The sequence below is a fragment of the Hibiscus syriacus genome, unplaced genomic scaffold, assembly GCF_006381635.1.
Source record: "Hibiscus syriacus cultivar Baekdansim isolate YM2019G1 unplaced genomic scaffold, ASM638163v2 tig00112737_pilon, whole genome shotgun sequence".
NCBI classification, from domain to species: domain Eukaryota; kingdom Viridiplantae; phylum Streptophyta; class Magnoliopsida; order Malvales; family Malvaceae; genus Hibiscus; species Hibiscus syriacus.
This window is the reverse complement of record NW_024063391.1, coordinates 281,811-306,901: the sequence shown is the minus strand read 5'-3', so window position 1 is coordinate 306,901 and position 25,091 is coordinate 281,811. Positions and strand designations below refer to the sequence as shown.

General features: G+C 34.2%; 1 protein-coding gene across 1 annotated transcript; it reads right to left on the bottom strand.

Annotated features, from left to right (window-relative positions):
- Positions 1 to 22,865: 22,865 nt before the first annotated feature.
- LOC120182710 lies at positions 22,866 to 23,456 on the bottom strand. Its single transcript, XM_039187601.1, has one exon. It carries the CDS (start codon positions 23,454 to 23,456, stop codon positions 22,866 to 22,868), a length of 591 nt encoding a protein of 196 aa, XP_039043532.1.
- Positions 23,457 to 25,091: the final 1,635 nt, after the last annotated feature.

Below are 25,091 nucleotides of genomic sequence, written 5' to 3'. Positions count from 1 at the left end.
CCGTGTGTTCATGCTCAAGCCTCAAAGGTGAGTTTTAATTTTGAGGGTTTATTCTTGAATATTTGAGTTGTGTTTTATTCTTTGAGTGCTATATAAGCTTAAAGAAAGCTTATATAAGCTTAAAACACCAAGAAGAGAGAATTAGAAAGTCATTAATATTAAGAGTTAAGAAATGAACTTTTGTTATAAAAAGCTTTTTGAAGTTCCAAGAATGAATTTGACTTGTCAAATGGTTAATTAAGAAGTTAGAGGTGATAGAATTGAATTTAGAACACATGAAAAATTTAATGAAATTCTTTAATTCAAGAATTATGGTGGATTATGGGAGATGGTAAAGTGTTATAGTGTTATAAGAAGGTATATATATGTATAGATAAGTTTTAAGGTACAATGAGGGATTAATAAGTAGAATTTGGGGTCAAAACAAGACATTTTCGTGCTCAAGATGTAATTTCTGGGCTGTGTGCATCGATGTACATTCAATTTGTACCGATGCACTCTCAAATAAATAAACATCGAATGTCATTAGTGCATCGATACATAAGGAGTTGCATCGATGCACCCCCTTAAAATGAAAACATCGAAGGTGATTTGTGTATCCATGCATGGGTAGTGCATCGATGTACATGTTAAGGGATGCATTGATACATGGTAAAATGTACCGATGCACTTCAATGGGAAATTGAATAAATCTTTCTTTTAATCTAAGAAATTATAGATTATAGTATATCAATGGGATACTGATAGTATAAATATATGATTGTGTAAGATACACAAAGAAAACAAGAGCTTAAGAGTGTTCATTGAGACCAGGTGAGTACATGATAGTAAGTGTACATTATGTTAAGGAATTAAGACTTGCGATGAGTCCAATTCCGATATTATATGATATAAGTACTAAAACATAAACATTTAGTGATATGGTGTTACATGTATGGTATATGAGTAAATGTATATGTTTAATTGTTGAATGCATTTTATGTGTGAACTATGTAAATGCCGGTATTTATGATAATAGGTCATGTGATCATGAGATATATGATAAAATATATGTAAAAATAATATGACTCGTATGTGCTTATATTAGAATGCTATATGATACGTTATGTATGTGAAATGAATGCCATGAATACATGTTAGTATAATAAGATAGATTGGATGTTACAATTGAATGAAGGGATCTATGAGATATTGATAATAAGACATAAGATTACATGCATATGTAATATAAGTTAACAGATAAGAAAAATATGTTATATGCATATAAGAAAAAGGTATATCTGAACTATGTGAAATGGGATAAAGAACTATGTGATGTGACCATGTGTGAAAATGATGAATAATGTGAATTTCATGGAAAAATGCTACGTGAAAGTAAACTATGTGATTATGTGAGATGAATATGTGAATGTGTAATGAGGTAAGAGATAATGCCCATGTCATGTGTTATGAGAGCTATAGGTATAGTTGACATGCCAAGAGTCGAGGGTCTACGCGGTCCTTCGGGACATATGTGTTATATGTGGTCCTACGGGGCATCTACGTGGTCCTTCGGGACAAATTCTACGCGCCTCTAGTGGGATTTATATGAGCTGTGGTGACAGCATTGTGCACAACCTCTATGTACTCATATACCTTAAGTTCTCAATAGTGTGCATGGGCTTTGAAAAGAAACATAATTTGATATAATGATATGTGTGTTTCTTGAGAAATGGTAAACAAGTGTATATGTGTAATGGTGATATGAGATGTTATATGGTTATGCATGATATGATCATAGTAATTATTCATGTATTATTGTGTGTGGAAATTATATTATATGTTTATGTTCAATATATGCTCATATAATGGAATGGAATTAATGACAAGGAAATAAGTAAGGATAAACATGTTAGTGATGAGTTCAATAGGTGTATAAGTATAATGTGTATTACATAAGATGTTCATGCAATTGTTAGTTTACCTTATATATTTACATGTCTCACTAAGTCTATGACTTAGCGTGTAAGTGTCTTACACGTAGGTGTGGATAAGTCAGAAGATCAAGCTTCGGATCCGTAAAGCAACATATCTCCGCGCAAAGTTCAGATCAGAAATATTTTGTAAAGTATGTCATGTCATATAATTTAGTATGTTGGCATGTAACTAATTCATTATATATATATATATATATATGAACGCTCTGATTGAGTCTGGTAAGGTTTTAAACAGGTTTATGTAAAAGAATTTCTTTATAGAATAGAACTTTTAAATTTTCTATGGGTTCTTTTATAAAAGTATGTGCTTTGACTAGTCAATGTGACACATCGGATTCGTATCCGGGTCGGATACGGGTTGGGGGTGTTACAATATGCCTTTACCCATGAATCTTCAACTAAAACTGTCATTAAAAAAATTAACTTATGAAATTCTAATGTTATGTGTTGCAAAGAAATTGAATTTAGAGCCTCTAAGTGGATTTAAGCTATCTTATCAGATAAAAGGTAAAGTTTATTTGTTAACCAATAATGAAGATGTTGAATGATTCATTGCTTACATTAGTGTTTCGCAAGAAGATGATGTTACATTGTATGTTGTTGAACCTAGAGGTAGTGAAGTTGTGTCATTAGCTTGTAGTAATCAATTAAGTTCTTCAACCCCAGTTTATGGTGCTCACAATGTACAACGTTGTTATCAACCTCAAAATTTAATGGTTCCACCATAATTTCATCTCCAAGAAAACTTTTTTTCACCACATTTCCAATACCAAACACAATATCAAACACAATCTCAAAACCCACAACCTTTCCCTAATCCAAATCTCAATCAACTTTCAGCACCAAATTAAGATTTTTGTATTGACCAGTTAGACGATGATGAGCCAACAGAAAAAATTGTGAGTACTAGTCAGTATTCGAAATTTGATCTTGGTCAATACCCGAACTTTGATCTTGGTCAATACTCAGATTTTGATGATGTTTCAGAAGAAGAAACAGACCCTGCGTGTAATGATTTTGATATTGGTTAATACCCAAATTTTGATGATGAAACACCCGCTGCTGAGGAAGATGTTGTTGATGGTAATGAGGAGAAAGTTACGACTGTGAATGAACATATTGAACATCTATTCTGTAATTCATATAACCCTAAAGAAGAAAAAGTCCCCGAAGAAAAGAAAAAGAAGAAAATGTCACGGAAATATAACTGGAATATGCCAGAATTACTTCAGATACTGGAAGAAGAGTTGGTAAAGATAGCAGTTTATTGTTACACAAAAGTTATTCGTATCAAGAAAGATGATTGTTTTGATACAAAGGAAGACTTGAAGATAACTTTGTATACGAAATGTGTGGAAGATGGCTATCAACTAAAAGTTAACAAATCAATCAAATATCATTTCAAAAAAATCTCATTACGTAGAGTATGAACCTCATTCTACAACGATGAAACAATCTCGTGTAGAATATGAACCTCATGGCTAAAAATAAATAATACATAAATAAATAAATAAATAACATAATTTTTTTAGATGGCGACGTCGAATAACCGATACAAAGTTGTCGAGTACAACCAAAGTAGATATTCGAATGAGGTTTGATATTGCCTGTAGACATGCGATAAATTTTAGTATTTTTTGCAATAAATTCGGATGTCCTATCGAGTGAAAATGATGGATTACTCAAGGTATTTGACGCTATCATTGATGTCATCAGCGAATAAGATTTCAAAGTTATGCTTCCGCCAATTATTATTTATCGCAAGAAAGTTATGGTGGATATGGTGCATGTAGGCCAGTATGCTTCACTTGGGAGGTATTTGAAGTCACAACTGTAAATGTTGCGCATAGTGTGCAAGCTATAATAGTCATTAGCGTATAAGTATGGTCAACATTGATGTGCATACATGCAACAACATCGTGAGCGTATGAGAACCCTAAAAGCTTAAAATCGACCACAAACACACCATCTTCTATTCAAATTACCAGTGTATGTTGTAGAATTACCTCCCTCATGTGGTCGAACTAGTGCTTGGACAACGAAATCAGAATCAAGTCTGGCAAAATTGTGGACAAACATTGATGTCGTATGTGTTTGATTCTTTTGCATTTCCTTCTCTAAATCTGGAGCCCAATTTTTCCCATCGCTGATCATGACATCAATTTGTGCACTTTTGTCTTCCCATACTTTACCCAACCTAAAGTAAGTCGCCCTAACAATATTTTATATCGAGAGATGTCGAGTACCTTTCAGCACCGAGTTGAAACATTCAGCAAGGTTGGTATTCATATGGTCGTAACGTCGACCCTCAACATCATATACTTGTGACTATCTCTTCCTTGGTATTTCAACTGCGAACTCATACCTATCATCTCCGTATCTTCTCAAATTTTCAAGTCATGCACGAAAGTTTGGTTGGAGTAAAGCATACCCTAGAAAGTAGTAAATTAAATGTTATTAAAAAAAACATTAATGAAATAGAAATAATTAATGACAAAGCTAAGGTACTTACCCATGTTGATAATCTCTTTTTTTTTATCTTTTTATCCTTAAACCTATTCATTGCATTCGATGAGATATGACTGATGAGTGTTCAGAATAGTTAATATTTGCTCGTTATTTCTTCAGTTTTGTGGATTTATTGCTGTTTATTTGGTCGTGTTGTGCTTGTTTTCGTACAGGTCATTGTTTTCCAGAATTTGTGACAAAACGGGCGAATTCTGCATTTTTTTATTATTTGGTCACGGCTGGAGACATGGGCACGACTCTGGGCACGACGCGGTATGACGTGGCAGTTTCTAGAAGGTCCAGTCAGCGGCAGTTTCTAGAAGACTTCTTCCGCATGCCTTCTGGAAGATTGACGAGTAGAGTTGCATTAGGAGACTAGTTTAAGTTTGAATTTAAATTTAAAAACAATTATCTTTTGTATTATTTTATTATTTTCTTTGCTTATCCTTTAGGCTTTGAGTGGCTATAAATACCCACTTGGGGTAAGCCTAAAATCATCATTCAGAATACATTCTTCTTTCCTCTCTAGTTTTTATAAAAGTTTTCTCTTTTCCTTTTCAAGTTCTTTTTATTTTTCTTTATTTTCAAGTTTTATTTTTTATGCTAAGTATGACTTTTGTCATGCTTAGCTAAACTTTTCATAAGCCGAGAGCTTTCGCGATGATTCAATTCCAACGGGAGAATTGAAACGGTCCCTTAATATCTTCGGAATCTCTCTCTCAATCTCTGCGCTTATTTTTTCAAAATCAAAACAGTTTTCAAAAATCGAAGATTGACTTTGGTCAAGAAGTTGTTGCGATTAAACGTGTGGGAGGAAGATTCGGCTTATAGAAAGCAATTCGACTTCCTGGGAACACACTTGGCGAGATAGCTTCGCCAAGAGGGAATTGAGATCGGAATTAACAGTTATAGAAACAACAATCCGAGTCGGTCGCCACGAACTTAAACGGTATTTGATCTACGACAATAGATGTTGTTAGAATCAACTACCGAAGCCGGAATCAAAGATTACCTTGGGTATTCGGTATACAAGATAGAGTCACAAGGATAGCCCTTGTAGACAAAGTAACCGACGTGGATCCCGAAGAGAAAATCTTATTCGATGATCAAAAGGATATTGAATCAAAGCGAAACTTGAGGCTACTTTTACCGTATTTATTCACAATCTTCATACTCTTATTTTTATTTAAATTGTTTTTTATTTATTTTTACCATTTTAATCTCATATTACAAACCCCCCTTTTTACTATTTTCGCCTGGTTAGAACCATTCAAACATTAAATTATGATTTTCTAAGTCCCTGAGGATTCGACCCTTATTTCTCTATACTACGTATTTCCTTTATTTATTGATTGAGAATAAGGAATTATTTTGACATCGAAAATGACAGTTGTCAAATTGGCGCCGTTGCTGGGGACTTCGCCAAAGTTACTAATTTTTGTTTGTTTTTGATTTATGACCAAGACTAATCCGGGCACATTAGTGGAGTACAACCCGGAGATCGAAGCTGAAGCTAGGAGACTCCACGCACAGACACTTCGGGAAAGAAGGAGACAACAATTAGATCCAGAAGAAAGATCAAATTCAGGTAATACAAATCCGATGGCCGAACCTACTATTCGGGAGTTAGCCACAGCACCCACTGAACAAGGACCTATGTGCATTAATTTTCCCCAAGGCGAAACTCCATACCAGTTGAAAACTGGCCTTATTCATCTCCTCCCTACATTTCGCGGATTGCCAAACGAGGATCCACACAAACATCTCAAAGAATTTCACATGGTCTGCTCTAGCATGACACCACAGGGAGTAACCGAGGACCAAATAAAACTTAGAGCTTTCCCTTTTTCCTTAGACGACTCGACTAAGGAGTGGTTATTTTATATTCCTCCTAATTCTGTAACTACATGGGCTCACATGACTCGTCTTTTTCTTGACAAGTTTTTCCCTACGGCAAAAATAAGTGAACTACGAAGAAGAATACTTGGAATCAAGCAGCTTGATGGAGAGTCACTTTACGACTACTGGGAGCATTTTAAGAAGTTATGTTCTAGTTGCCCACAACATGGGTTAACCGAACAAACACTCCTTCAATACTTTTATGAAGGATTATCTGCCCTGGAAATGAAGATGATCGATGCAGCTAGCGGTGGAGCCTTGGTGAATATGACTCCTACTGAGGCTAGAGACTTAATATCGACGATGGCCGTAAATTCCCAACAATTTCGCACAAATAATGAACCTTCTCGAAGGGTTCATGAGATAAGTTCATATTCCTTAGAAAATAAAATAGACAAGTTAACTGAAGTCGTAAACTCTCTTGTTGCAGGAAAGACAAGACAAAACCGATTATGTGGAATATGTGCACTACCTGATCATCCAACAGACGGTTGTCCACTAATTCAAGACGACGCAACAGCTCAAGTCAACGCAGTCGGAAACTTTTTGGGACCTCTCCAAAGAGCTTATAATCCTTATGGTAATACATACAACCCAGGATGGAGGGATCACCCGAACTTCAGTTATGCACAGAACCCGAGACCGAATCAAGGCTATCAAGCGAGACCTTCACCACAACAACAGCCGCAGAAGACATCACTAGAATCGATTGTCGAAAGGTTAGCACTATCCCAAGAGAAATTCTAGACCCGAACTGAAGCCCACTTCCAAGAGATGGACAAGCAATTGAGCCAACTGGCTCAAACCGTGGGGAGATTAGAGTCACAAGGTAAACTTCCGTCTCAAACTGAAGTGAATCCGAGGGAAAACGTTAGCGCCATCACCCTTCGGAGTGGTACAGTAGTAGCGCCACCTATCCCATCGGACCAAGCAGTCCAAAAAGAAAAGAAGACCAATGACGCATGATCCCAGAATAAGAATGAAGAAGAACAAGTGGACGATTCGACGCCATCTCCCTATGACGTGCCACCACCTTTTCCATCAAGGTTAGTTAAAAAGGATAAAAAACTGAAGAAAAGGAAATATTAGACGTACTTCGGAAAGTGGAGGTTAATATACCTCTCCTTGAGGTTATCCGAAAAGTTCCAAGGTATGCCCGGTTTTTGAAGGATCTCTGTACGACAAAGAGGAAGCTTACCGGAGTCGAGAAAGTAAGCTTAGGAGCGAACGTCTCAGCCGTTTTCCAACTTAAGTTACCACACAAACTGAAGGACCAAGGTATGTTTGCAATCCCTTGCAAAATTGGTAAGGTTGAGATTAAACGAGCTATGTGTGACCTTGGTGCATCAATTAATGTAATGCCTCTATCTTTCTATAAAATGGTCACTAACGATCCTTTGAAGGATACAAAGATTTCGATACAGCTTGCCGACAGATCAGTAATCTATCCTGAAGGACTCTTGGAGAATGTATTGGTGGAAGTAAACGACTTGATATTTCCCGCCGATTTTTATATAATCGACATGGAGAATGAATGTACGAACACATCGTCCGATATTCTTTTGGGCCGCCCTTTCCTGAGCACTGCACACACAAAAATTGACGTGAGAAGCGGAATTTTAACTATGGAGTTTGACAGTGAGATCGTTAAATTTGACGTATATAAGGCAATGAGATATCCTAATAAAGTGGAAAGTTTAAATTCTGTCGACTCAATTGATCCTTTGGCTGACGAATTTTTAAAAACTAATTTCTCTTTTGATATATGCAGGGAGCTGGAGGGTCAGGATGAGAACGTGAATTATGATCATACAGAATTGAATTTGATTTCTTCTAAAATCTTACCTTCCGTTCTGCAGGCACCCGAAGTTGAACTTAAACAGTATCCTGACCACTTGAAATACGCCTTCCCCGGACCAAACAACACTCTGCCAGTAATCATATCAAAAGGGTTATCCGAGGAGGAGGAAAAAGACTTGATCACGGTTTTGCGCCAAAACAAGGGGGCTATAGAATGGACCATCGCTGACATAAAAGTTTTGAGTCCATCTACTTGTATGCACAAAATTAAAACCGAAGAAGGCGCAAAACCTACACGTGAGGGTCAACGCCGGCTGAATCCACCAATGATGGAAGTGGTAAAAAAGGAGATACAAAAACTCCTAGATGCATATATTATATATCCAATTTCGGATAGCAAGTGGGTAAGTCTGGTACATGTAGTTCCTAAAAAAACTGGAGTTACTGTGGTTGAAAATTCTGAAGGAGAACTTGTACCAACACGAGTTCAAAATGGGTGGAGAGTCTGCATCGATTACAGGAAGTTGAATTCATTAACTCGGAAAGACCATTTTCCTCTTCCATTTATAGATCAAATGATAGAACGATTAGCCGGTAAATCTCATTATTGTTGTATTGATGGATTTTCAGGTTTCTTTCAAATTCCAGTAGCACCTGAAGATCAAGAAAAAACGATATTCACGTGCCCCTTCGGTACCTTCGCCTACCGACGTATGCCTTTCAGACTTTGCAATGCACCTGCCCCATTCCAAAGGTGTATGATTAGTATTTTTTCTGATTTTCTTGAGAAAGGTATTGAGGTCTTCATGGACGACTTCACTGTTTACGGTAATTCATTCAAGGAATGTCTATTAAATTTGAAAAATATGTTGCGTCGGTGCCTAGAATTTAACCTTGTTTTGAATTATGAAAAGTGTCACTTTATGATTGATAAAGGTTTGATTCTAGGACATATTGTTTCGTCCAAAGGAATTGCAGTAGATAAGGCGAAAACGGATATCATACGTTCACTTCCTTACCCCACTTCGGTGAGGGAAATTCATTCTTTCCTTGGTCATGCAGGTTTTTACCGTAGATTCATTAAGGACTTCTCTAAAGTGGCACAACCATTGTGCGAGCTATTACAGAAGGATAAAATCTTCAATTTTGACAAAAACTGCCAACAATCGTTCGACGTATTGAAGGAAAAGTTAGTGTCGGCACCCATAGTCCAACCGCCAAATTGGGACTTTCCCTTTGAGGTTATGTGTGATGCTTCGGATGGAAGCGTTGGGGCTGTGCTCGGACAAAAGATCGGGAAAGAACCTCACGTTATCGCTTATGCATCCCGCACCCTGGATTCCGCACAACGAAATTATTCAACAACCGAAAAAGAATTACTTGCCATTATTTTTGCATTAGATAAATTTCGATCATATCTTCTTGGCACTAAAGTTATTTTTTTCTCCGATCATGCAGCCTTGAAGTACTTGCTCAGCAAAAAGGAGGTGAAACCATGACTAATCCGTTGGATCTTGCTCCTCCAAGAGTTTGATTTGGAAATCAAGGACAAGAAATGATGTGAGAACTTAGTAGCCGATCACTTAAGCCGGCTTCCAATCACTGCGGTTGATTCTCCCATTCGTGAAGAATTCCCAGAGGAAATCTTGATGATGGCGCAAACATCAATACCTTGGTTCGCAGATATAGTTAATTACTTAGCTACAGGGAAGGTACCATCTGATTTAACGAGAGCCGAAGTAAACCGCGTTAAGAGAGAATCTTGTTTCTTTATTTGGGATGATCCATATCTTTGGAAGCATTGTTCAGACCAGGTAATTCGTCGATGTGTTCCTGAAAGCGAGGTAAGCTCAATCTTAAATTTTTTTCATTCTTATTCGTGTGGTGGACACTTTGGACCGAAACGAACTGCTCATAAAGTCTTGGAATGCGAATTCTTTTGGCCTCATATTTTCCGTGATGCCTACTTGTTCTGCAAAACTTGTGATAATTGTCAACGTGCAGGTAATTTGAGTCGAAGAAACAAAATGCCCCTTAATCCTATACATATATGCAAAATATTCGATGTTTGGGGACTTGACTATATGGGTCCATTTGTTTCTTCTTTTGGCAATTGTTATATAATTCTTGCGGTTGATTATGTTTCGAAGTGGGTGGAGGCTAAGGCCACTCGCAACAACGATGCTAAAACTACTGTTCAATTTCTAAAGAATTGTATTTTTTCCAGGTTTGGTACACTGAGAGCGATAATAAGCGATCGTGGCACACACTTTATCAATCGAGTAATTGATGTGCTTATGAGGAAGCATGGAGTGAATCATAGAATTGCCACGGCTTATCATCCGCAAACGAACGGACAAGCAGAAGTTTCAAACCGAGAAATCAAGATGATTCTTGAGAAAATAGTTAAGCCAAATTGCAAGGATTGGAGCTTGAAATTGATTGACGCTCTGTGGGCTTATCGGACTGCATACAAAGGACCTATTGGCATGTCACCATACCGCCTTGTGTTCGGTAAGCCGTGCCATTTACCTGTCGAGTTAGAACACAAGGCGTATTGGGCCATAAAACAGTGCAATATGGAGCTAGAAGCGGTTGGCGAAACACGGAAGTTACATATACAAGAGCTTGAGGAAATTCGGAGAGATGCCTACGACAACGCAAAAATATATAAAGACAAAACAAAAGAATTTCATGATCGAAAAATTGTTTCTAAATCTTTTTCTATCGGGCAAAAAGTTCTTCTTTTTAACTCAAAATTAAAACTTTTTGCAGGTAAACTTCGGTCAAAATGGAACGGACCTTATACAGTAACTGGAATATTTCCTAATGGCGCAGTCGAAATTGAAGATAATTCAGGCACTCGGTTTAAAGTCAATGGACACAGGGTTAACCATATTATGAGAATAGCGAAGTTTGATTAATTGAAGATCTCAACTTGGAAGAACCTGTAGTCTGAATCAGGTCGTCAAGCTAACGACGTTAAACAAAAGCGCTTCATGGGAGGCAACCCATTGTTTTCAATTCCGTTATATTTTTATTTTTGCTTTTATTTTTTTCGATTAAGCATATTTTATTTAATTTTATAGGAATTCAAACTTAAACAACGAAGAATTGAGAGATTATCATCCGAACAATGCCAATTCAACCCCTAGGAGCATGTAATGGTACACGTTAGCACACTTCTAAGGAGTCCGATCGACATTAAATCCAGGGAGTACTCTAGTCCTTCTCTTGCACTTTAATTTTTTCGTTTTGAGGCAAAACGCTTTAAGTGAGGGGGAGTAGAGTGTAGGATTGAATTTCCCTTTCTTATCTTTATGCTTTGAATCTAGTATTTGTTGGTTGAATTGGTCAGAAATTTCATTGATTGTCTTTGTCTTGGTGAAAATTTTTGGAATGCTATGCTTGTTTGGGAACACATGATTATTTAGGTTATGATATTCTTGATAATGGATAGCATGGATTGTGATAAGTTGGTATTTTTGTGATATTCCATGATTTTTTTGGTTGAAATGTGATTAGCTCAATGCATGAAAACAATTTGGTGAGATTTGAGCCTTTACGAGCATATCATTTTCGCTCTCATTTTGTTTGATTGAGTGTGTCGAATTTTACATTGGCATTCTAGAACCTGCATGTTAAATACTGTCGAGATTACACATGAACATGATGTTTAAAAATGATTTGGGCACCTTAGGATTAACCATTCCGTTTCCCCACTAAATAGCCTACCCATGCATATTTTCCCTTAGTTAACCACTTTTGAGCCTATTTCCATTTCTTTGTTTCCACCATATTCATAAACCCGAGCCTTTTTATTTTATCCCTCTTTTCTACCTTTTTCAGGGCAAGTGAATAATTTTACCATTGTATTCTCCATCACAAAAAAAATGTTGAAAAAAAATAGCAGTTCGAAAAAGAAAAAAAAACTGTTCGAAAAAAAAAAAGACATGAAAGAAAAAATGGAAAACAAAACAACAAAAGTGTGAAAAAGAAAAAAAATGCATTTCGACGAGAAAATTGTTGTTTGATATGTCGTCTTTTTATCTTGTTGTGCTTAATGTTTTGATGGAGTTGAGATTATTATTTGTTAGTTCCTTGCCTTGAATTTTAGCCATATATTTAGCCTTTTCCCCACCTTTACCTAAGCCACGTTACAACCAATAAAAGACCCTTTGATTTATGCATCTTGTTCTTATTAGTAGTGGAGATTTGATTTACTTGCAGGCTTATGGTAATATCGTGTCGATTCTGACATTGAGCGTTTCTTTACCCCAAACACATTGAGTGATTTGAGTGAATCCCGGTAAGGTATTGAGTTATGAGCATTGAGATTTATGAATGAATGGATATTACAATTGTAACATCCTCAATACCGGGTTAGTGACCAAAGTGAAATATTTCAGAATTTGTTGGTCAAAGTAAAATAGTTGAATAATTCAATAATTTATTTGTGGATATTTCCTGAAAGTTTTTAGTAATTATCTAAAGAATTTAAGGGCAAAATGGTCATTTGATAATAAAAGATATTTTTATCCCCTTTAATAGGAGATTAAAACGTGGAAGATGAAAACATTTCATCTCTTCTTCCTTTCTTCTTCCTCCTCCCGTAAGAGCTCAAGGGCAAAGGTTTCTTCATTAGTTGATTATTTGTTCAATTAAAGGTTGGGTTTTGATTGTTAGATGATAATTAAGCTTAAGGAAAGTTTAATTTGTTCTAAAACAACAAGATGAAAGGTATAAGAGAGATTAAAGATTTTGAGTTCTTGAATCAAATATTGAAATAAAGTTGATAAGTTGAATTTTAAGTTGAATTTGACTTGTCATCTATGAGAATAAGAAGTTAGAAGTGTTAGAATTGAGTTTGGATAACATGGAAAATTTGGTATGATTATTGATTTCTATATGGAGAATAGAATTTTGAGGTTTAAGATGAAATAAATGGGTATAAATTAGTTTAAGTATGTATATTTGAGTTAAGAATAGAAAAGTGAACGAAACATGAAGAATTTAAGTTGTTATAGTGAATTTTCGGGTATGAACAGTGATTTTCTGGGTTTGAACAAAAATTTCCAGATTGTGCAGGGGGTACAGATTCCCCCCTAAATGAAAAAAATGGAATTTGATTCATTAAACCGATTTAAGTTATTAACATCAAGTTTAAAGTTTAGGCTTCTGATAGTTGTTTTGAAATGATATATTTATGTAGATATTGAGCCTAAACAAGTTCCGGAATAATCAAAGGATTAGGATCGAATCAAAGCAAGGCTAAGGTGAGTGCAATTTATTTTATACTTAGGTTCTTGAACAAACATTGGCTTGCGATGAGCCAATAATGGAGTTACTATGGTAAGAAGTAACTTTTATACATAGAAATGGATATATGGATATATATATATATATATATATATTCTTATATGCTACATGATTTACATGTTTACATGAAATTGCACTAGTGATATATGTGATGTATTGGAAACATATGAGAACAAGAGATGACATGATTTGTAGGATGTATGAATTCATGAGTAAAGGCATATTTGAATATAATTTGTATGCATTAAATGTCATGTGAACATAAGAGGATAGAGACTGTTATATGATATAAGAATAAGTGATGAAACACAAATGATATATATGAATATGAATTCATATGAAAAGTGATATGAATTACATGAAAGAAACTACATGATTAAAAACATATGTGCATAAGCTATGAGCTTATATGAATATGTGAAATGATAAATAATAATGCTCATGTTATATTATACGAGAGCTATAGGTATAGTTGGCATGCCAAGAGTCGAGGGTTTCATAGGTCCTTCGGAACAATACAGTGGTCCTTCGGGACAATACAGTGGTCCTTCGGGACAAATTTCATATGCCACTCAGTGGGACTTATACGAGCTGTGGTGACAGCATTAGTGCACAACCTCAATGTACTTACATACCTTCAGTTCTCACCAATGTACCATGGGCTAATAAAGAGACAATAACGAATACAATATATAAGATGCATATGCTTGTGGTGATATGAACGGTATTGCATGGATTATAGGATGTTATGTGTTCTAAGATATGTATAGAAATGTTCAACACATGCTTATATGATCACAAGGAATTAGTAATAATAATATGAGTATTGAAAAGCATGTTAATGATATATGTTTTTATATGATATGATAATATTGGCATATGTATACCTTTTATTTATATGAAATGGTATATGATTATATTATATGTTTTATATGCCTCACTAAGTCATCGACTTAGCGTGTGATTGTTTCACACGTAGGTTTGGAAAGCGAAAAGAGAAGTAAAGAGAAACAAGACAGGTCAGTTCTCCTTACCGGAAATCAGATCAGAAATGTAAATTGAATTACATGTATTTTGTTAGAAAGAATTTAGTTGGCATGTAATAAATAAAATATTTGTATTGGATACACTCAGGTCGAGTTTTCTAATGTTTTTAACGTATTTATGTATTTTTACGAAAGTAATGTAGCAGTACTGTAGCAGTGAACAGTAACCACGTTTTAAGCCAATTTTTCCAGAATGTATTTAGGGAATCGATTCCCCCTATAGGGAATCGATACCCCCACTGTTCACTGTAGCACTGTTCATACCGTATTTCACTGTTCATAAATACGATTTTATCTCAAAATTTTATAACAAACACAATTGAACAATATATGATCATATTTTCTTAATATAAGTTCAAATGTTTCGATTACTTTGTAAGGAGAAATGTTTTAAAAAGGCAATGTGACATCTCGGGCTCGTATCCGGGTCGGGTACGGGTTGGGGTGTTACATTTAATGGTATCAGAGCTACGGTTTAGCCGATTCTAGGCTAAAAACGAAGTCAAAAGTGTTGTAAAAAGTTTACATGCCAACTAAAATGTAAAAATTTCTGATCTGATAGTGTAAGGAGTGTACTGTCTTGCTAATAGAATTAAAATGCTATGTTATATTAGATGTATGATCATAAGAGTTTCCAAAGTGAAGCATAAGGCAATAGACTGAAGGTAATAGCATTCACCTGCCCTGGCCAGGCAGGGAGAAGAGCGAAAAACCTCAGGGCGTGCCTGTATAAGATTAGAGAATGTTTTATGATGGATGGTATTACGATGTGTTTTCAATAGTATATTTCTATAATTCATAGAATGAATATATTGAAAAGAATTAAGAACCCCCGAGTTCAAGGGTGAATTTGAGAAATGTTTTATTGTTATATACATTTGATTAAATGATAGGAAGATAATGGGAGAAAGTTTTCATTTCTCCAAAGTGGAGAAGTTAAATTGAATAGTTTCGTTACTACGTGGGCAAGTTAGATTATGGTGGACAAATGTCACCATAAGGATGTTAAAAGATCAAGTGATGTGATTATTGTTTGTAGAACATGTTGGAAATTTAGTGTGATTCTTGAATGCCATGTAAATGATAGAATTTTGAGTTTAAAGAAGTGATTATGGAGTAGAAATGAGTTTAAGTATGTGTATGAAAGTTAGGAATATTAAAGGGAGTGGAGTATGAAGTGTTGAGCTGAAAATGAAGTGATTTTCGAGCTAAAAACATGATTTCTAGGCTAGGGGAATCGATACCCATTCAAGGTGGGGACCGATACCCCTTCAAACGAACAAAAATTTCCAGAATGTCATGAGGGAACCGATACCCCCATAGTAGGGAACCGATTTCCCCCCTAAAGGGAAATTATAATGCCTGAGTTTGAACCCAGGAAAATTTCATGGTGTATGAGTATAAGTTTAATAAGTTAAACAGATTTATTGTTGAGTTGATTCTGATTAAGAAGGATACATGTGATTGATTGTTTAAGGCTTGTGCCTTAAATTAAAAGAGTTTTACTGGTTTTGAAATTGTTCTCATTTCAAGAAATGGTTGATCGTGTTAAAGCTCTAGAGAGATCTAAGAATAAAAAGATTGGAAAAAAAATCTTAGATGATTAAGAGATAGAATTAAGCACCATCAAAGAAAGGTAGAGATTATGGTTTTCAACTTTAAACCAGATATGAATTAGTTTTATTCTCCGTCAGAGAATCAAATCAGATGAGAGTTCGACAGACTTCAGCAGTAGGTTTGATCTTGAAAGATTAAACAAAGAGTTAATTGATGATAAGTCAGGGTTAAAGACAACCCTTGTGAATTGGGTTAAAAGCTCTGTTAGAAGTTATGAAAATTGAAGCAGGAATATTATTTTAAAGGGATGAGATGAGTATTGAAATCTGGTGATTGTTGAAACAAGTGGAGAAAACATAAGTATAAGAATGATAAAGAATAAGGTTTTGTGCAAGTAAAGTTAACTATCAAAGTCATGAAAATGTGATAAGGAGTGATAGTTAAGGATAAATATATGTGATATAAAAGAGCATGGGAGTATGAAGATATGATATGGTTTAGTTATGTATAAGACAAAGGTAAATGAAATGGTTGAATTCGAACCAAATGAATTGTATTATGGACGAATGGGAATGAAGGTTGGATAAGTGATGGAAATAGTGAATGAATTATTTTGACTGGAAAGAATACATATATGGATAGTTTGATGAAGGTTTATGTTTTGATTGAAAGAAATAAGTTGACCAATAAAGTAGTGTGATAGTGAATGTATTAAAGACAAAGAATTTGTATGTTTGATGGAAATAAGGATTGATAGAAAAGTTAAAAGGCATGAAAAAGGAAAAGTATAAATGATATGAAAAGAATGTAAAAGCATAAGGGAAAAGGTAAGGAAAGAATTAAAGTAATGAAGTGAAGTTTATGATAGCATGAAAGATTTATTGAAGAAGTGATATGTGAAAAGGAATATTAGAATTGTAAATAGTATTGTGTATAAGCAAGAGTGTGAATATGATAAGGGATTTGCATTATAGATGGAAAAGAGTTAGTAATGGATAACAAAATTATGTGATGGAAATGTATTGGAAGTATAAGAGATTGTTAGGTTATGATAACCAAATATGAAGTGGATTCGAATACAATGTATATTTTAACTATGTAATGTGATGTAGTGAAGGAGATAAAGATTTGATTGTTCAAGAGAATATAAAGAGTAATAGAAAAGTTTAAGAATGAGTATGTCGGTGAACAATTTATAAGATAAAGGAAGTTATAACGTTTGATTTTGAAATGGAGGAATAATATTATGTGTGAATAAGAGTCTGAGTTTGAAAAGTTGAATAAGATATCATTGAGGGAATTTTGATGGAAAAGAATTTATATGATCAAGTTGATAAGGGTTGTACCCTAGATTAAAAAGTTGAGGATTGTGTTCAGAAAATTAATGTACAACCGAATAATATTAGAGGATCTCCACTATCATAAAGTGGAAAAGTTAGATGGAATAATTTAGTCGATATACTGTTGAACTAAAATATGGTAAACAAATGTTATTATGGGAATAATAGAAGATTCATTGAGGCGAATAATATTTCGGAAAGAGTTTAAGAAATAAGTACGTCAGTGATTATTTTATAAGATAGAAGACGTTGAAATGTTTAGTGTGAGCAAGGAAAATTTCATGGTACACAAGAATTAATGTGGATTTGAAAAGTTAAGTAAACTATTGTTGAGAAAATTCTAGTTGGAAAAAGAGTATATTATTAAGTAATTAGGGCCCGTGCCCTAGATTGAACAGTTGATATTTACTAACTGTGATAGTAAAGGTGATAGAGTTATAAGATTGAGAGAGAAGATAAAGTACTTTAATTAAGTATGATAAGGTTTTGAATATGGATATGTAATTGGATCATATAGATATGATGAAGGTAAAGAAAAGAGTATTTACAAGTTTAAAAGGGAACTTTGAGGAAAAAAATACCAAGTACAAGAGATGGTAAAGAATGAGGTTATGTATAAGTGAAGTTGTTTATCAAAGTTATTAAGATGTGATAAGATTGATAATCAGGGAAAAGTATAAGTATGATAGGAAAAGAGTATGTGAATATGAATGAAAAGATATGATCTATGTATATTAAGATTTTTATTGTAAAAGAATAATAGAATAAGGAAATAAAATTATGAAGTATAAAGGATCAAATGTGATAAAGGTTATATGAAAATATAGATTATATGTTCGATGCAGAAGTAAGAAAAATGTGCAAGGTAATGTGAAAGATTGTTTGATTATGTAAAGTATATGTTTAATCACAGTTGAAGAAGAAGAAAGGTTATGTTTTTGGTCAAACGTTGATGGAATAAAAGTTTGGTTATTGCTGCAAAGTAATTAAAATTTATACGGAATTTGATTGAGTTATGAGGTTAAGTGATGAAAATGAAGGTTAATGTGTACGTGATAAGTAACATTATATGAATTTTAGAAAGATCAAAGGAAAATGCAGAATTGAAAGAGAGAAAAGATAGAAATGGATGAGGTTACTGGTTACTGTTTATATGATAAGCGATAGTAGATGAAAAAAAAATTAGTTGAAGAACAAACAGGAAGGAAAGATTAAATAAAGGAACCAGCATGAGAACATCAGGAGATATGTTCTTATTAATGTGTACAATGAAATTCAAGGACGAATTTTCTTAAAAGGAGGGGAGATTTGTAACATCCTCAATACCGGGTTAGTGACCAAAGTGAAATATTTCAGAATTTGTTGGTCAAAGTAAAATAGTTGAATAATTCAATAATTTATTTGAGGATATTTCCTGAAAGTTTTTAGTAATTATCTAAAGAATTTAAGGGCAAAATGGTCATTTGACAATAAAAGATATTTTTATCCCCTTTAATAGGAGATTAAAACGTGGAAGATGAAAACATTTCATCTCTTCTTCCTTTCTTCTTCCTCCTCCCGTAAGAGCTCAAGGGCAAAGGTTTCTTCATTAGTTGATTATTTGTTCAATTAAAGGTTGGGTTTTGATTGTTAGATGATAATTAAGCTTAAGGAAAGTTTAATTTGTTCTAAAACAACAAGGTGAAAGGTATAAGAGAGATTAAAGATTTTGAGTTCTTGAATCAAATATTGAAATAAAGTTGATAAGTTGAATTTTAAGTTGAATTTGACTTGTCATCTATGAGAATAAGAAGTTAGAAGTGTTAGAATTGAGTTTGGATAACATGGAAAATTTGGTAAGATTATTGATTTCTATATGGAGAATAGAATTTTGAGGTTTAAGATGAAATAAATGGGTATAAATTAGTTTAAGTATGTATATTTGAGTTAAGAATAGAAAAGTGAACGAAACATGAAGAATTTAAGTTGTTATAGTGAATTTTCGGGTATGAACAGTGATTTTCTGGGTTTGAAAAAAAAATTTCCAGATTGTGCAGGGGTACCGATTCCCCCCTAAATGAAAAAAATGGAATTTGATTCATTAAACCGATTTAAGTTATTAACATCAAGTTTAAAGTTTAGGCTTCTGATAGTTGTTTTGAAATGATATTTATGTAGATATTGAGCCTAAACAAGTTCCGGAATAATCAAAGGATTAGGATCGAATCAAAGCAAGGCTAAGGTGAGTGCAATTTATTTTATACTTAGGTTCTTGAACAAACATTGGCTTGCGATGAGCCAATAATGGAGTTACTATGGTAAGAAGTAACTTTATACATAGAAAATAGATATATGGATATATATATATATATATATATATATATTCTATATGCTACATGATTTACATGTTTACATGAAATTGCACTAGTGATATATGTGATGTATTGGAAACATATGAGAAAGAGATGACATGATTTGTAGGATGTATGAATTCATGAGTAAAGGCATATTTGAATATAATTTGTATGCATTAAATGTCATGTGAACATAAGAGGATAGAGACTGTTATATGATATAAGAATAAGTGATGAAACACAAATGATATATATGAATATGAATTCATATGAAAAGTGATATGAATTACATGAAAGAAACTACATGATTACAAACATATGTGCATAAGCTATGAGCTTATATGAATATGTGAAATGATAAATAATAATGCTCATGTTATATTATACGAGAGCTATAGGTATAGTTGGCATGCCAAGAGTCGAGGGTTTCATAGGTCCTTCGGAACAATACAGTGGTCCTTCGGGACAATACAGTGGTCCTTCGGGACAAATTTCATATGCCACTCAGTGGGACTTATACGATCTGTGGTGACAGCATTAGTGCACAACCTCAATGTACTTACATACCTTCAGTTCTCACCAATGTACCATGGGCTAATAAAGAGACAATAACGAATACAATATATAAGATGCATATGCTTGTGGTGATATGAACGATATTGCATGGATTATAGGATGTTATGTGTTCTAAGATATGTATAGAAATGTTTAACACATGCTTATATGATCACAAGGAATTAGTAATAATAATATGAGTATTGAAAAGCATGTTAATGATATATGTTTTTATATGATATGATAATATTGGCATATGTATACCTTTTATTTATATGAAATGGTATATGATTATATTATATGTTTTTATATGCCTCACTAAGTCATCGACTTAGCGTGTGATTGTTTCACACGTAGGTTTGGAAAGCGAAAAGAGAAGTAAAGAGAAACAAGACAGGTCAGTTCTCCTTACCGGAAATCAGATCAGAAATGTAAATTGAATTACATATATTTTGTTAGAAAGAATTTAGTTGGCATGTAATAAATAAAATATTTGTATTGGATACACTCAGGTCGAGTTTTCTAATGTTTTTAACGTATTTATGTATTTTTACGAAAGTAATGTAGCAGTACTGTAGCAGTGAACAGTAACCACGTTTTAAGCCAATTTTTCCAGAATGTATTTAGGGAATCGATTCCCCCTACAGGGAATCGATACCCCCACTGATCACTGTAGCACTGTTCATACCGTATTTCACTGTTCATAAATACGATTTTATCTCAAAATTTTATAACAAACACAATTGAACAATATATGATCATATTTTCTTAATATAAGTTCAAATGTTTCGATTATTTTGTAAGGAGAAATGTTTTAAAAAGGCAATGTGACATCTCGGGCTCGTATCCGGGTCGGGTACGGGTTGGGGTGTTACAACAATTGCACTTGACTTGTTTCAATTGGTGATGTTCAGTTGATTGATTTCTTGACTTCAATAGTTATTGTGGTCTCTACCTTGCTTCCTTGAATATGAAAACTTGACAAAGAACATTTATGAAGTTTTTGACTGATTTGGTTAATCATACTTGAGGACAATCATGAGATAAGTGAGGGGGAATTTGATGAGTGTTCAGAATAGTTAATATTTGCTTGTTATTTCTTTGGTTTTGTGAATTTATTGCTGTTGATTTGGTCGTGTTGTGCTTGTTTTCGTACAGGTCATTGTTTTCCAGAATTTGTGACAAAACGGGCGAATTCTGCATTTTTTTTATTATTTGGTCACGGTTGGAGACATGGGCACGACGCGGTATGACGTGGCAGTTTCTAGAAGGTCCAGTCAGCGGCGGTTTCTAGAAGACTTCTTCCGCACGCCTTCTGGAAGATTAACGAGTAGAGTTGCATTAGGAGACTAGTTTAAGTTTGAATTTAAATTTAAAAACAATTATCTTTTGTATTATTTTATTATTTTCTTTGCTTCCTTTAGGCTTTGAGAGGCTATAAATACCCACTTGGGTAAGCCTAAATCATCATTCAGAATACATTCTTCTTTCTCTCTAGTTTTTATAAAAGTTTTCTCTTTTCCTTTTCAAGTTCTTTTTATTTTCTTTATTTTCAAGTTTTATTTTTTATGCTAAGTATGACTTTTGTCATGCTTAGCTAACTTTTCATAAGCCGAGAGCTGTCGCGATGATTCAATTCCAACGGTAGAATTGAAACGGTCCCTTAATATCTTCGAATCTCTCTCTCAATCTCTGCGCTTATTTTTCAAAATCAAAACAGTTTTCAAAAATCGAAGATTGACTTTGGTCAAGAAGTTGTGCGATTAAACGTGTGGGAGGAGATTCGGCTTATAGAAAGCAATTCGACTTCCTGGGAACACACTTGGCGAGATAGCTTCGCCAAGAGGGAATTGAGATCGGAATTAACAGTTATAGAAAAACAATCCGAGTCGGTCGCCACGAACTTAAACGGTATTGATCTACGACAATAGATGTTGTTAGAATCAACTACCGAAGCCGGAATCAAGATTGCCTTGGGTATTCGGTATACAAGATAGAGTCACAAGGATAGCCCTTGTAGACAAAGTAACGACGTGAATCCCGAAGAGAAATCTTATTCGATGATCTAAAGGATATTGAATCAAAGCGAAGCTTGAGGCTACTTTTACCGTATTTATTCACAATCTTCATACTTATTTTATTTAAATTGTTTTTTATTTATTTTTACCATTTTAATCTCATATTACAAACCCCCCTTTTTACTATTTTCGCCTGGTTAGAACCATTCAAACATTAAATTGTGATTTTCTAAGTCCCTGAGGATTCGACCCTTATTTCTCTATACTATGTATTTCCTTTATTTATTGATTGAGAATAAGGAATTATTTTGACATCGAAAACGACAGTTGTCAATGACGTATACAATATGCAGGATATGCGTGCTGTGGCGTCCATCTATTTTCAGGTCTACCTATTTTCGGGTCTACCAATTATTCTTAACAACCCAGGCGACTGATCGGAGATCATGCAAACCCCTTCTTGAGTGACAACATGTGAACACAAGTTGGAGAGAAAGAAATTTCAAGTTTCCTCCTATTCATTTTTAACAATGACGAAGGTAATGGGGAAAATATTTTTGTCTCCATCTTGTGCAATGACTATCATCAAGACGTGTCTGTAGAGCTCATACAAAAAAGTGCAATCGACTTTAATCATTTGTTTGTAAAATCTAACCCCTTGGATAGTTGGCTTAAACGCCCAGAACAAGCCACAAAAAATTCTCTTCCCGGGGATAACATCTCCCTCAAGCGTGACTGCAGGATGAGTATAGTACCTAACAATGGTTCCAAGGATGAAAAATTTCATTGCTTGTAGCAGACGTGGTAGTTCATTATATGAATGATCCCAATCACCATACAACGAGGTCATTGCTTCCCATTTAGCCATCCATGCCTTGTAATAAGTCGGAATATAACCAAATGTATTCCGAATGGATGCCAATAACACAGAAACAGGCACTCTTGGATTTTTTCCACCAACAACTTCACATAAGAGCATATGGCATCCGAATCTAAATGTCTGTGGTCTTGTGTCAAGGAGGTCATTGTACATGTGTGCTTTGCATTGAACCTTGTGACTTCCCACAATATCTTCCGTTATATGTATGATACGCGTATCCTCCATTTACAGCCAACATCATGGTGTATATACCTTACGAACTAAGTCTTTTGATCCGACTCTACAACATAGAATTGAAGAAGAGCTTTGATGCAGTACTCCTTGATTGCTAGTTATGCCTTTTTTTGTTTCAAACTAAGACCCATTAGCCAACTTAGATGACCGCTCGTCTGAAGAACCCCAGTGGGTAGCACATAACTCTTCATATCAAATATTTTATGATTCTGCATAACATCGTAGTTAATGTCATGCATTGCAACTGCATAATGATACCGAGGCAAATCATGGTGAGTCATTTCAGGTTGAGGGTATGTCCGTGTCCAAACATTTGGAGCATTATGCAATCCTTGACATCGTGAAACAACTGCCTCCCATACATCAGCCTCAACATCCAAACCATATCCCTCTGAAGCAGACTAAAAAAATCAGACTCATCAACTAATGGTGTGTCGTCATCGTCTACCAACGGAACAAAATTTTTATTTTTATTTTAAAATATTATTAGGACTCGTCATGTCGGCGTGATGAGTTCTATGGGGACTATTGCAATTGTCGTATATCCTAAATTAAAAGTTTGGGTGCCCTATTAGGCCAAATAATCCACCTAGGTGGATTATTTACCCAATTCGGCCACTTTGGTAGGATTTTGAAGGTTAAATTGAAATTTTATCTAAAGTTCAAGGGTCAAATTAGTATTTCATCTAAAATTTAGGAGTCAAATTAATATTTTATCTAAACTTTAAGAGTCAAATAGAAACTTAACCTCTTTTGCTAATGTGTCACAACATCAAAGTAACTACATTTAACATTTCAATTACAAAAAGTTATAAATTGATAATGTGAGTTATTAAAATGTTACCATTTTAAATTTGATTAACAAAATTAAAGAAAAATGAAACCAAAGTGTCCATTTTGATGAATTATCCTAATTTGAATTAGTTGAGTTAGCTTTTTTTGTTAGCATTAAATTTATTTCCTCGTCTATATAACTGAGGCATAGACTTCGAAAATATGAAAAAGCTTTTCAATAATATCACTGACCAGATTAATGATTCTCTCGGTCTCTAGAAATCATCATGTTTATCTCTATTTCAAATATACATAGTGCTAAATTTGACTTAATATTTTAATACTCAAATTTACAATTAAACTTAGAAATGATACAATTGACATGATAATAATATTTTAAAATTTTAATTAAGATATTTTAAAATTAAGAATAATTTAAATATATTTTATGGTTCGATGACATTTTGTGTATTTAATGATGTTATTCTTGTTAGATATCTCAAATTCGAACAATTACATATATAGTATATATAATATGTCAATAATTAATAAAAAATTTAAACAAATACTAATTTTTAAAAGTCTTTTTAAAAAATAAAATAAATAAACTTTCGGTTGAATAGCCCTTTTTTTCATAAATTTCCGGTGCATGATTGTCCTATTTAGCCACTAAATCATTCACACGGGGGTCATTCCTGAGGATCCGTTTGGGGTTAAAAGAATCCGTTTTTGCATATTGATGGATGGGTGACTAGAAAACACAACGACTGCGATTTGCCTGCGCCATAAATATAAATCTCCACGAAAAGACAAGTGGGTTTGCTTTGCTAAGCCCTCTCAACTCAACCGTGT